Raw genomic sequence first — 13,865 nt, 5'->3', positions numbered from 1 at the left:
TGATATAAACACGCAAACCCAAATCCCCATGCCATGTTAAGTGCTGCCCATTCAAAAGCAACACATCTAAAAATGACTTCCTGTTATTTCAAATGGTTTTTGCCATTCACTGACACATGACCTCACACAGAGACAGAAACACACACATTAGGGATCATGCTCTCCATCACTGTATTGTGGCTTTATTTCAGCTCATAATCAGCAGAGAGAAAATGCTTTTCTTATCAAACCAAACCACAGTCTGGCTCCATTACACAGAATCATTCTATCAGAATGGAAACTACCACATAACTATTAAGAGGGCAGAGCAAGTATTCCACCACTGAAGCTATATTATAGCAGTTTCAATACAAGATGCAAAAGAAGCAAAGAGAGCTCAAACATAAAATATTTTCCAGGTCTATTTCCTTCTACTCAGAAAATCCTGAGCCAAAGTCTGATTTTAAAACCATCACCATGCAAAGATACTCATGCATTTGTGTTCTATTTATTCATTTATTTATTGTAAATATATCTTCATCATCACTACCGGTTTAAAAATATTTTAGGGCAACAAGGTTCCTCATGTGACATGAACATGTGGATAATGCTGTGTTATAATGAAGAGACCCCTGAAAGAGTAAAACTGCTAAAACATTTTAAGAGAAACCCAGCCCACATCTGTCCTCCTCAGTCCACTGCTCTCTGACCATTTAGCTGTAATGTTCAATAGAAAATGCTCCTGAGTCACTCGACCTCAGGATGGTGTCGCTATGTCTGAGAGACAGCTGGGAGCGGTAAAGCCCATTGGTTTGGGTTTCCATCGGCCTGTCTGAAACCTACAGTACATGAAAGACAGAGACACAGAGATATTTATTGCTCTTTAGTTTAATATATTAGCAAACATATTGTCATAAAGCCAGAATAATCAATACTTTCATATGCATAATGGCTCAAATGAGCTTTAGCTCTTTTTTTAGTTTTATAACCTGAAACTCCACTCTCTAATGTTGCCTTATGTCTCCTGGATGTGTAGACGGCTGTTTGACAAGTTAATCAGCTTTAAAAGGTCATAATTTGTGTATGCCCTGTTATAGTTCGTTGTGAAGACCCCACGAGGCTAAAAAGTCAATGAATGCAGCTTTGTGATTGTCAACACTACAGTTAATAAGGTCAGATTCAATTTAACACACGTTACAGATTAATAAATTATCTAAAGAACCAGGTATTTTACCTCTTCAAATTTTTTGGCCTTGTACTGTTCCGCTCCTTTCAGGAAGTTCAGCAGTATGATGTCACATAGCACTGTACCCTATACAATAATAAAATAATAAGGAGAAGAAGAAGAAAAAAGAAGCAGAAGGTCATAGTTAAGTTTTAGTGAGCTGGGCTTTTTATATTGTATTTCAGTACAATAAAGGTTTGTAGATAATGTTTAAAACATTAAACATGAGATATTTTTAGGCTCCATTAACCAACTCTGAGAACATACAGAAAATTAATTGGAGAAAAATGACCGGTCCATAACTTTTGCACTGGTTGTGTAACCAGTAAAACTCACCACTCCTACTGACGTGAAGGCTGCCACCATGTTGATGAGCGTGGGGATCATGTTGAACTTCCCTGCCTAATACAGGGAGAAAACTACATTATATCAGCAGGTTTCGGTTTCCTGGATATCATCAGAACTTTATAAATGCAGTTGTACAAGAAATAATTTCTTCTGTTCATTTAATCCCTGCCTCTACTATTTCTGCTATAAGTCTCCAAAATCTACATTCTGAGCACTCAAAGGAAATCCATATGAAATGGGGAGAACATGTTTGTAGATGTATAAGTTACTCTGCTGAGACCTTTGGTAATGCAGCAAAACATTGGTAATATATCAGACACTTAAAAAGATGTAGAAGTATAAGAGAAATGGATAGCTTCCATATTGAACTAATGATTAAATACAGAGCTAGAGTTATACAAGTACAGTTATAAGTAATTTAAATCCCTCTAGACAAGGTGTCTTCAGTATATTAATTCTCTCTTAATGTGCATGTTTAAACCTTGTTATCCTGATTGGGAATGAATGACTGATACATAAACTCCAACTCACTCTAAGATATGTACTTACATTTCCATTAACCAGAACATCAAACCTAATAGCATAGGCTTTGACCAGAGTGCGGTAGTCTGTCCCATTTTCCATCTTATAGTATTTAGCAAACCTGTAAAGACAGACAAACCATTTTAAGCTTATGTATCAGTGTCGTAAAGATAAAAGCCTTACATAAAATGTAAACAAAGACAACAACAAAAACAATTAGACCTGCAGACAGGTATTAATGGGATCCAAGCCCCTGTGCAATTCCTGCCTGGTGGCCTGTTGAGGCGGTGCAAGCCAGACCTGCAGGCCCATAGGTGCAATACAAGTCTTCACTTCAAATCTCAAGTCACAGAGATTTGAAAACAATTATCCAGTGTTTCTGTATGAAAAGGTAAATTCTGCATATTCAACCTTGTGTAAGTGTCACCTGGTGGTCACCAAATATTATAATTAACCTTTTTTTTGGCAAAGCACTTGCTCAAGTTTTGTGTTAATTGGAGAGAAACATAAGACACAATATCACTTCCTATGCATGAGTACAGTTTTTTTTTCTTTATAACTTTAGCATTTTTTGTTATAGCAAAACTCTTTTAATAAATTGTCATCATGACAAGACATAAGTGTACAGTTTAATGCAGATCGCACTTGAAATCTAAGACTACTTTGGAAAAATATTTTTACATATTTCAGTATCTTGCAACAAAAGGACCACTTAGACCACTAATAAAGGAATCTACCTTTAAATATTTTTTTTTCCTGTGTAAGAGTGGAACATTTGGCACAATGTCGTTGGCTAGAGGAAAGGTCAAGGGTTTATCAAGATAATTAGAAATCATATCCTAGGGAGAATAAATATCTGTGATGCATTTCATGACAATCTAGCAGCAGTAGCCAAGTTTTCTAGTCTCTAGATATTTTATATGAATCCAACAATGTTGCTAAATACCTGAAATTGTAGCCTGGTGAGACAGCGTTCTTCTGAGACATGGCATCCAGTCGGGTGAATGAGTATGAGGGGTTACACTGGTCGTCTGACTTGTCCAGATCACACATCCAGCCGATCTTTATGCCAATCACTCCTCCCTGACAGAAGTTTCAAAAGGAGAGAATGGATGAATGTCTGTGTTTAACCATGTCCACTAGGAATTAAATATATGTGTAACTAATTTGCTTTAGCTAATATGTTTGAGAAATGTTACACTGCGATGTGATATGATCATATGTAGGACAGTGAGCTCCTTATACCACAGCAAACCAGCCTCATGCCCCAGCTACCTGTTGTCCAAATAAAGCTACTGAATCAGTGCAAGAGGTTTGAACTAAAGACATCATCTGTTTCAAGACTATCAAAGCTGTTATATTGTAATGTATCAGGCTGTACAGGTTTGCCTGATTTTTATCAGTGTAAAATTTGTAGTGAGATTTAAAGTATGCTAACTGTATCAAAGTAGTTGTTCTTTGTCAGCTCACTCCTGCCCCTCAGACAGCAACTTTAAAACGTGTCAGAAGAGTCTGTGCAGAAGCTTTACTGTATTATATTTTGCTACACTTACAGAAATTTGCCCGTTATTTGTTTGCACACGTGTAAAGATATGACATTACTTCATGTGTATGAGTACAAGTTTTACCTATATCACCAGGTTCAGCTCAGTTCAGGGAACACATGTATACACTGCTTTGCATGCAGCCCCCTCAGACTTGGACCACTTATAAGACCCACACACCTCGCATAGATTTCACTTACATAAAAAACACCACTGAGAAAATGTTCAAATACTTATGTCTGCCTGTTAATGAGAGACCAGAATCATCTATGATGACTTCCAAGTTTCCTCTTGGATTTGGCTCAAAAACCCTTCAAAATGTCTTTAAACTCTACCTTGTCTGCCAGTTTAGTGAAGTTCTGCTGCGCATACCGGACCACGTCTCCCACTCTGAAGATGGGGCAGTAGGTGTTGTTGACCATGTCAAAGTTACAATTTTTAATGTAATCACCAGTGATAGTAGGAAGGAAGTTCCCTCTGCACACAAACATATCATCATGTCAGACTTGAGTATCACTGTAGTTATCATCATCATATGTAAAATCATACTCATCATACTTGGTGTAGTTGAAGATTGGGAAGCGGATGCTATTCTTAATGAAGATGGTGAAATTTTCCACTTCCATCATGGGTGTACTGAGAAAGAAAAGAGGCAAGGAGGGAAAACAGAAGGTGAGAAAAGACAGAGAGACAACACAATTTTCTCTTTGCTTATGATGGTGAGGCTGAGTTTTCTGCTTCCAGACAACAATTCTGTTCATCTCAGCTTTATTGGGGTGGAGGCAGAAATCTTAGAAGTCTCAAAAGTTGGTCAAATAAAACCAAAATGGATAGATATTACTGCAGGTCAACATAGAGATGTATCTGAAATGAGCTGCAAATCGTGAGCTTGCTATGAGGGAAGCCCTGATCTCTCTCAATGGTTCACGTCAGTAGTCTTCATTAAAATGTTGAAGCAAAGCCTGGTGTAAAACTCCCTATCACATATACAGCATCCTCTTACGTCTTGATGGTGTCTATCTCAGCAGGACACCACCCTTTTATTTGACACATTTTGATGGTGGCATTGAAAGGAACACATTTCCCTGTAAGAATTCCTGAGGAGGAAAAGAAAAGCTTTCAGACAAACTGTTCAACAGAAATAATCATTATGCACATATGCATTAGTGTTGTAACAGTAATAATTATAACATTGTTTTTCAAAAATACCGTGACTCACCATAACTTCCTGGCTTATTAAGGTGTCTGGTGCAGTTGCTGTCGTGGGTACAAATATACTTCTTCTCACTCTGGGTAATATCCAATCACACACACACACACACACACACACACACACACACACATTAAACTGCATTAAGAATAACAATAGATCAAATAATTACGTGACTGTAATTGTGTAAACTGCGGTCTCGTCACTGTGTTGCAGCTGTTCTCAGTGAAAAAAGCTCTGATATACCCACTGTACCAGTCGTTAAAATATGGGGTGCTCGAAAAACCAAGAAACAACCCCTTTGGCAGCATTTCTCATGCTGCCATGAATGATATGACAAAACCATAAAATCTAATTACTGGTTATTTTAAATGTGTGGCTCTGCCCTGGTCAGTGCAACTAACGTTTTCTGACTTTATCTAATAATGTGTGTAACATGATATTTATGTATTATGGCTCATGTGCTGCATTTATGTGTTGTCTTAGCTTTGCTTAGAGCAGAGCAGGATACCTTGGCTAATAAAGCAAGAGAAGATTTTTTTTTTTTTTTTTTTTTTTGGATATTGGTCAGATATGGTATATATATATATGTCTCTTATACATACTTTTTTTGTATTGTATTTGTTTTTGGCCTCCAACCTCTCCTGCACAATGTTCAAACTTTTTCTTTATACATACAAATAAACAAATAAAGATATCTACCTTTTACAGCATGCTGAAGCTTTGGCATGTATTCATATGTGAGATACGACATATTCATATCTGCACTACTCAAACAAAAATGTTTGTTGCTGTTGATGAGTTCATATGACAGTTTTTAATGCAGGATATAAATACATTTTATATTAATTATTAATAACTAATAATAATAATAATAATATCTGTATATTTAAATCTGTAAAGGGGCAGTAAGAGAGAATACAAAGCAAAATTTAAAGGTGGTTCAACTGTGTCCAAAGTCAATGGAAAGATGCAGCACTCAGATGAGGATTAGCTTTCATAGTTAATCTTAGTTAGCTCATCTTGTACAGTGCTTCTAATGGAAGTATCAGTGATGGTGAGGCACTAATGATGGTAGTAGTATTGCAGTAGTGGTAGTGACAGTAACTGACCTCAGGACAGTATCCTTGGACTTGGTTCTCTGTAGTGATCAGTTTGGTGATAATGCAGAAGACTGAAGCCCCCTGTACAAAACACATATATAGGATATTACTATCAGTGTATACCACTGTCAGTCATCCATCCATCCATCTGTGTGTCCGTACCTGCGTAGGAGTGACGTAGTCTGCAACATCCATGACCTTGTCATTGTAGATTCCAAAACCTTTGACCTTGGTCATCACAGAGGATTCGATAGCTGTGTCTCTCACCTGGTACGCCTTTTCATAGACAAAGACCCACCTGAAAAACACACACACACACACTCACATGTGGAAGTGATCATGATGTCTGGGTGGGAAGGAGGTAAATAGCAATGATCCTTGTCTAATCAGAGTAGTGTCCTATTGATAAAAAAGCACTGGGTGACAAACTACTGCAACTGCAGCTGATGGGTTTTTTTATCAACAAAAAAATAAAGATGTGTTTGACCCCAGGTAATAATATAAAACTACACATCATTTAATCTTTAATTTCTTTATGTATTTGTGTGTGTGTCAGTATGCTAACCAAAGAAACAAAACAGATGTGTCCTGGACAACAATACAACCATTATTCAAAAGTGTATTTGACTAATGCCAAGCTAAATGCATCTTTACAGAGGAAAACTGTGTGGATATGTGCCTATCTGACCTTCAACTTACTTAAATGAATCCAAATGTTAATACATTTCTGAGTAGAATAACCCTATTCATTGTAATACACTACTAATTATAATTTTTATCATTAACATACCTACATACCCTTCCAACAATCACAGTCAATTCAATCAATCAATTTAATATGCTAGTAGGAAATAACTGTTGATGAGATTATTATCACCATCATATGTTGTGTATTTTTAAAAACACTGAGCTTCCAATCATTAAAAATTGTATAGATTAGATGCCTTCAGTGTTAATAACAGAAGATTTTAATCATGTGGCCAGTGATAAAAGAATACTTTTAACTGGCAGCTGCTGTTGTTTAATTCAACCGAACCACAGTAAAGACCATGTAATCCTAAAAATACAGCTGAATGAAGGAGAGACACTCACCCAACGAAGTACGTGATGATGAGAAGTTGGACGACACGGTTGATGATGCCGATGGTCCAGCTCTTCACTACCACCGACTTGGTGGTTTCGTAGGTGAAAAAGTCTGTTATACAAGACCACATCCTAACAGTTTGAGTGTCACTAAATACAAAAAAGTTAATGTTTGTGTATTTTCTGTATGTGATATCACTTATAGAATTATAGAAATAAAGAATAAATTACAAATTGTATTGTGTTATTGTCACAGAATAAAGGTTAGTGTGTGTGCCTTCTGCAATTAGAGATTTAAGTCCTGAAATGTGGTTGACATCTTCATAATATTTTGTGTCCAAAAAAAGAAAAAATAGTGAGAGCTGTATGCTAGATATCCAGAAGTCATATGTCTTCTTCCTCATGGAAATGGTCCTGTCTTTGAAAGCTAAGAAACGCCTGTGCTCAGTGACACCGATCCTCAGCTGATGCTTTCTTCCTGTAACTCCAGACTTTATGCATCATGATGACTGACTAGTCAGCAAGTTAACAGCTCTCTCTCTCTCTGCGTCTTTCGTCCTTGACTCTCTCTTCACCCATTCTGCCAGTCTCTTCTTTCCTAGCTCTCTCTCTCTCTTTTATTAATCTCTGACTCTCTGGTTCCCCCTCACTTATCTAAATGACTCCTCAAAGCCCCCCTCCCTCCTTCTGCTGAGTGCACCATGGATGTTTATGGATGCATTTTTTGTGTGCAGCATTCTGGATTTACAGTCAAGAGACAAAAACAACAACAACAGCCATAAGATAATAAGGGTGTTGCCTAAAAAGTCTATAAGCGGCCACACATTACACCAAAATGACAAATTCCAATCAAAGCTGCATGGTCAACATCAGAGTGTCGAATATATTCTCAGTGGTGTCAAGATTGACCATTTAAAAAAATGTATAAACCGTTCCTTTAATAAGTGTGTGCAACTAAAATGATCTTCAAATGTGTTCTTCTATTTACAGCCTTAGAGGAAGGATCAAATGTTTTGGGGAGAACCCCTGAATGTTGTTTTATTGAATTTAAAAAACAAAACTGAAAATCAGTTTCATATTAGTTTACCCTCCATAGTTTAGTAAAGAGACTGGAAACAAGATGAAACAGATATAACACCTTTAAAAATAAATCATCGCTTTTGGGTTCAACACAATGTTAAGCTGAAAAAGCTTTTAAATTCCTGAAAGTTGCTATGCTACTTTTTTGTTGTTTTACACAGAGAAACCTGTAGTTGCAAAATGTTGGCTACAGAAGAGTTATTGGAAACCAAGATACCTGAAGCCAACATGTATAAATGAGATCAAAAAAGGGACAAGACCTTATTTTAAAAGGAGAGTCAGGAACCAACTTAAACACACTCAAGGATAATTAGGCCAGCCTAACTAAAAGACCAGAAGCAGTGGGAGTGAGCCCAACTCGATCAGAAGTAGAGAAAAAGAAAATAGAAAAAGTGACAAACCAATACATTTATTCATTTAATAAAAAACAAACAAACAAACAAACAAAAAAAATGCTAAAAGGACACAGACCAGACCAGAGACTGGCCAAAATACAACGCCAACATTTTATTTCTAGACACAATGTGTTCATTCAGTTTTTGCTCAAAACATCAGAATATTGATATCAGCTGAACCCAGTATCTTAGCTGGACTGAAACCATAGCTGGATATTTTTGTTATAAATCGATATGCAACTGTAAATTGAAATGATCAAAATATCCCATTAGTGTCATTTTAGCACTCAAAAAATGTTTTCCTTTACATAACCAGAAGTCTAATGTAGCTCATCAATTTTACAATAAATATTTAATGATTTACACTGCATTATATCCATCATGTTAAAGGTGGACCACAGTGAGTAGACCACATTTTGTATAAAAGGCTACAGCCCCATGTACCACTTTCTACATCTAAATACGAACCGCAAACCATATCCAGGAGATAACATTTCACAGTAATTCAATCATAGCTGCCTTCAGTCTAATGCCATCTCGCTGAATGCCTCCATTATACAGCAGTCACTTATGACGAGTCGATAATGGACTGCCATTGGATGAGAACCAGGAAGTGGTTAAATATCATTAATTCTTTCTTTCTCTCAGACGATAAGAGGATGGGGAAAGGAGAGAATAGGGTTGGAAAGCAAGGAGAGAAGGGAATAAAAGGAGGCTGATCAACTAAAGGAGGAAAAGGAGGAGGAAGCAGCTTGGGAAAAAGATGGAGACAAAGTGGGGGCAGGGATAGAAATAATGCAGGAGGAGGAGGACAAGGAAATGGGGGGAGAGTAACAGACAAGAAAGGAGAGCAAAGGGATGGATAGAGCGTAGGTTTACACACACATAAAAAAAAAGCTGGACAGAACAGGATGTCTTGTTTATGTTGCTCCAGAGTCGCCAGTCAGACTGACGACTCATGTCCAAGAAGATGGAGAACATACTTCACACACACACGCTCGCACACAAAATCCAGTCCCAGTCCAGTCCAAAGTTCATCTGCGCTGAACAACAACAGCTTGAGATGTTTTCATGGGCCACATAAAAATATGTTATCTTTATACAAAACAACACTGAAACTAAACCACAAAATTTATAACCATAGTTCCTCAGGTCAAATGTTTAAAAATGTTCACCACATTCATTTAATCACATGATCAGGGATCTGCTATATAAATACATTTACAAAATCATATTCATGCGCTTGGTTAAAATCTCTTGGTGTCAGAGTTTTAAGATTAAAGATATAAAAACTATTCAAAACAACTCAAATAGCCTTTATTATCATGGCATGGTAAATACAGCACAGTGTATGTCTAAGATAAGACACATCATGGCATCAGTCATAGGCTGTCACAAAGAGTTCACATTCAGAGTTTATGGACCAGAGGGCTTGCTTCCCCACAATTTAACCACAAAACTTGACAGACACGAGGGGCCACACACAAGCTATTAGCACATTAAGGAGATGCATGATAAGCTTAAAGGTCAAATGGCCAGTTCCAGTCAATCTGTTCTAATGGACAAAAGGCAAACAATCAAAATCCTCAGACTGAAAATGAGTTCATTCTATACAAGACTAATCTGTGACTGATATCTGACTACTTATCAAGGCTCTCTGTCTCCCTCTTTCTTTTGTATTATGTTAAAGATGACAAATGTTGATCTTTTGTATCTTTCCTCTGTCATAAATAACACTTTTAATTTTTAATTAATGTTTTAACTGGTCATGGTGTAAGGAGCATATATGATTTGAGCTTGTGAAGTCAACATTTTAAACAATTCATTGTCTTAAAAGAGGAATTATTCTTGTCCTGTCTGAGACAAATAAAAGACCCCAGATTGTTAAATCATTCTCTAGGGATAAAACAGCACAGCTTTCTCTGTGCTTTCTCTGTCATGTGGGAGACTGATTTTAATTCCTAAATACCTAAACCCAGACGGATCCCAATGAAAGGGTTGAATATAGGCTGAATTAATTCCAAACCTTTATCATAGCATTTTCACATCATAAAATGGTAAATTATTTATTTTAAACAGTGATTTCAACGGTTTATTTGTGTCATATCTACTGACCTTGTGAGGCACTGCTTCAGGAAACATTCGTTACATCAGACTCTCTCTCTCTCTGTCTCTCACACACACACCTTAGATTAGATTATATCGTAAATGATACATTAGGATGGAGGAAAATACCAGAGGGCTCCAGAAGAGGTCAAAAAGATTTGTATTGATTTGAATATTTACAACCAGTGAGAGAACGAGAGAGAGAGAGAGGAGAGAGAGACAGAGATGTCCTCAGGCTTCCTGTCACCCATCATCATCATCATCATCATCATCATCATCATCAGGTTAACTTCCAGCATCATCACCATCATTTCTATGATAAACATTACATCTGTTCATATGATTGAAGCATTAGACTGTGAGTACACTGGATTCTGTGACCACTTTGTGGGAGCTAATGGTAATTTGTATAAAGAGTATAATACATGTCTTCATTTGACTGTCTGATGGGTTAAAATAAAGAGTTCAGCGACTACTGCTGAGCACAGCTCTCTACAGATGGAGCCTCAAGGGACATATAAATAATTACTATGATCATATACAGCTGATATTATTGTACTTCTGTTGTCACTGCTGCTGTGTCTGAGTCTGAGTCCTAATGGAGAGGAATTAATAGACTAATGCACAATGACAAAAGCAAGCTTTACAGTGAGTACACACCACCAGGGCTCTCTATTCTCATCATGTAGTCTTCTAGGATGTCTTACAACCCAGAAAACATTAGGGGTAAATAAAGCAACATAACGCTAATGTAATCAGGCATTTAGAGCCATTTATTAAGACAACAGTGATTAGATTTGCAAACTTAGAGATCAAATACAAAATGACACAATTGCGAGAAGTGGTGTGAGCTAACAAAGGCCAAGGGCTGCTGGAAGAGTCATGTCTGTTTATTTGTCAGCAGGATTACACAAAAACCACTGAACTGATTTGTACCAAACTTGGTGGAAGTTTCATCACAATCATTGTTTTAAAGCAGAGACTAGTGGTTGTAAAATGTACACACAGAGCAAAATGCAACTTGCTGATTAAAACTTTATACAACAATGTAGCCTGTTGGACTGAAGAGTCAGGAGTTTGGCCAGCAGCCTGCACTTATGGAAAACTGCACATATAAAGCTAACTGCAAAGGCTGTAACAGACTGCATGCAACAACATAAAAAAACCAAAAAAACCAAATCAAATTTAGCAGTCAAAAAATGTGTGGCTACAAACCTACAAGAACCCTGACTTAGGACTGCTCAGATCTCTTATACCAGCTGATACAATTACTGTCTCGATTAGCTGATTGTCAAAGAACAGTGTCTAAACTCCACATTCCAACAATTCAGTAACAAAACTCCAGTAGATTAGAATGAGTCTTTTTCCACTTCATAAAGTTATGTCATTTTGTATAATTCATCAAAAATAAAAGTGAACGTCAGAATTTTAATTTTGGCTCCGATACTAGTGATCAACCTTTAACCAATACAACTATCACTATTTTGATCACTCTCTGTACTCGACTACCAAAACTTTCTGGATTTTTAAAGATAAATGTGTAATATCTGTATTTAGTTCATTTTCTGTCTATGTATAAAGTCCTGTGTATATTATTCTCGTTAATATTTTTTATTACATTGTCATCTTTATACTGTTGTGTATATTTTTTATAGCCTTATCTTGCCTTTACTCGTATTTATGTCTTTTTCTATCTTTTCAATCACTTATGCTGCTGCAACAATGTAAATTTCCCCATTGTGGGACTAATAAAAGATTATCTTATCTTATCTTATCTTAAAATTACCACAACTGCAGCTTCTGTTACACTCCTATTTATCCTCTGCCATACTTACTTTCCCTCCCATTTTGCTAAACAAGTAAGCTGACATCGTCTCCAAATTAATTTCACTTTTTTTTTCCAGATATAAGATCACCTCTATTCAACCACTGAAGCATTTTGATCCTTCTCAACCCCCAAACTACAGAACCATCTCACGGTTGCCCTTTATTTTACATTTACTCATTTGTTGCTTTTATCCAAAGTAACATACAAGTGAGGGTCAACACCAAAGCTTCAGTAAATGTAAGTGCTAAATATACAAGGCAACGTGAAAGGAGATAAATTAGGAAATGCATCATATCTTTGAATATTTTTCTGTGAGTAAGGAACGCTTTTGCTCTCCAACAGCTTTAACAAACCATCCAAGCCAAGAAACCAAAGCACATCTACAGTTAGCTGAAAATTATGCTGCACAATTACTACCAAATACTTAATGCACTCCCATATTACCCCAGTGCTGATACGCTTTAAATTTAAAATCTCAAAATAAATAAATAAATAAATAAAATAATAAAATAAAATCACAAACACACAGTTTAGCTTAACACCAGTATGGTTTCTCTCCAGTATGGACACGCTGGTGTTGGTTGTAGCTATATGCCTGACTGAAAGCTTTCCCACATTTGTCGCACTTATATGGTTTCTCTCCGCTGTGAATACGAAGGTGTCTGTAGTAGCTACCAAGCTGGGTGAAACCTTTCCCACATTTGTCACACCAGTTTGATTTCTCTCCAGTATGGACACGCTGGTGCACCTTGAAATAACTTAAACGACTAAAACTTTTCTGACACTGTTCACACCAGTATGGTTTCTCTCCGGTATGAATGCGCTGGTGTTGCCTGTAAATACTTAATTGACTGAATCTCTTACCACACTGGTCGCAGTGGTATGGTTTCTCTCCAGTGTGGATGCGCAAATGTTGCTTGTATATATTTGTATATATTTGAGCAAGCATGTTCTGCCGCCCAACTCAAAGCTGAATGACTGAAAGTAAATATTTCCCTTTTTAAGTAGTAGGACATGATGATTATTCACCCTTGTCGTAATTAGAAATGTCCTGCTACTTGTGCATCTATTTTAACTTTAGTTTGTGCACATACACGCACAAATTGTTTTAATTATACTTTCAACTCTTCTGAATAATGATAATGTTGGCATTTATGGTGAATTCTTTAATCCGAATATGAATCATGACAATTTCAAAAAAACCCAAATTATCATGACTGAATACTATACCAATGATGAATTCAAATGCTTTTCCTCCTGTCAGCATGTTTCAGCTCTGAAATCAGCAAATAAAGACAAACTGGTCAGAGTAGGAAAACAGACTGAAACAATTAACACTGCAGTGATAAGTGACTGAAGGTCAATACTGAATCCAGTTATGGAAGTATGTGATACCTAAAGAGAAAAGAATGATTAAAGTAATTAAAGTAATTTTTTGAGCA

At 36.7% G+C, this 13,865-nt stretch overlaps 1 protein-coding gene across 1 annotated transcript; it reads right to left on the bottom strand.

The window, feature by feature from the left end:
• Nucleotides 1-154: 154 nt before the first annotated feature.
• p2rx3b (purinergic receptor P2X, ligand-gated ion channel, 3b) lies at nt 155-7,640 on the bottom strand. The gene is made up of 12 exons (XM_018660606.2): nt 7,024-7,640; nt 6,094-6,229; nt 5,941-6,012; nt 4,838-4,907; nt 4,622-4,715; nt 4,177-4,254; nt 3,954-4,095; nt 3,021-3,157; nt 2,102-2,195; nt 1,541-1,606; nt 1,214-1,291; nt 155-818 (listed from the first exon to the last, which is right to left on the bottom strand). Exons 1-12 carry the CDS (start codon nt 7,143-7,145, stop codon nt 693-695), a joined length of 1,215 nt encoding a protein of 404 aa, XP_018516122.1. The 5' UTR covers nt 7,146-7,640; the 3' UTR covers nt 155-692.
• Between the last annotated feature and the right edge of the window lie 6,225 nt (nt 7,641-13,865).

The sequence above is a fragment of the Lates calcarifer genome, linkage group LG5, assembly GCF_001640805.2.
Source record: "Lates calcarifer isolate ASB-BC8 linkage group LG5, TLL_Latcal_v3, whole genome shotgun sequence".
Taxonomy (NCBI): Eukaryota; Metazoa; Chordata; class Actinopteri; family Centropomidae; genus Lates; species Lates calcarifer.
Note: the sequence above shows the minus strand (reverse complement) of the source record. Positions and strands in the feature narration are given on the sequence as shown.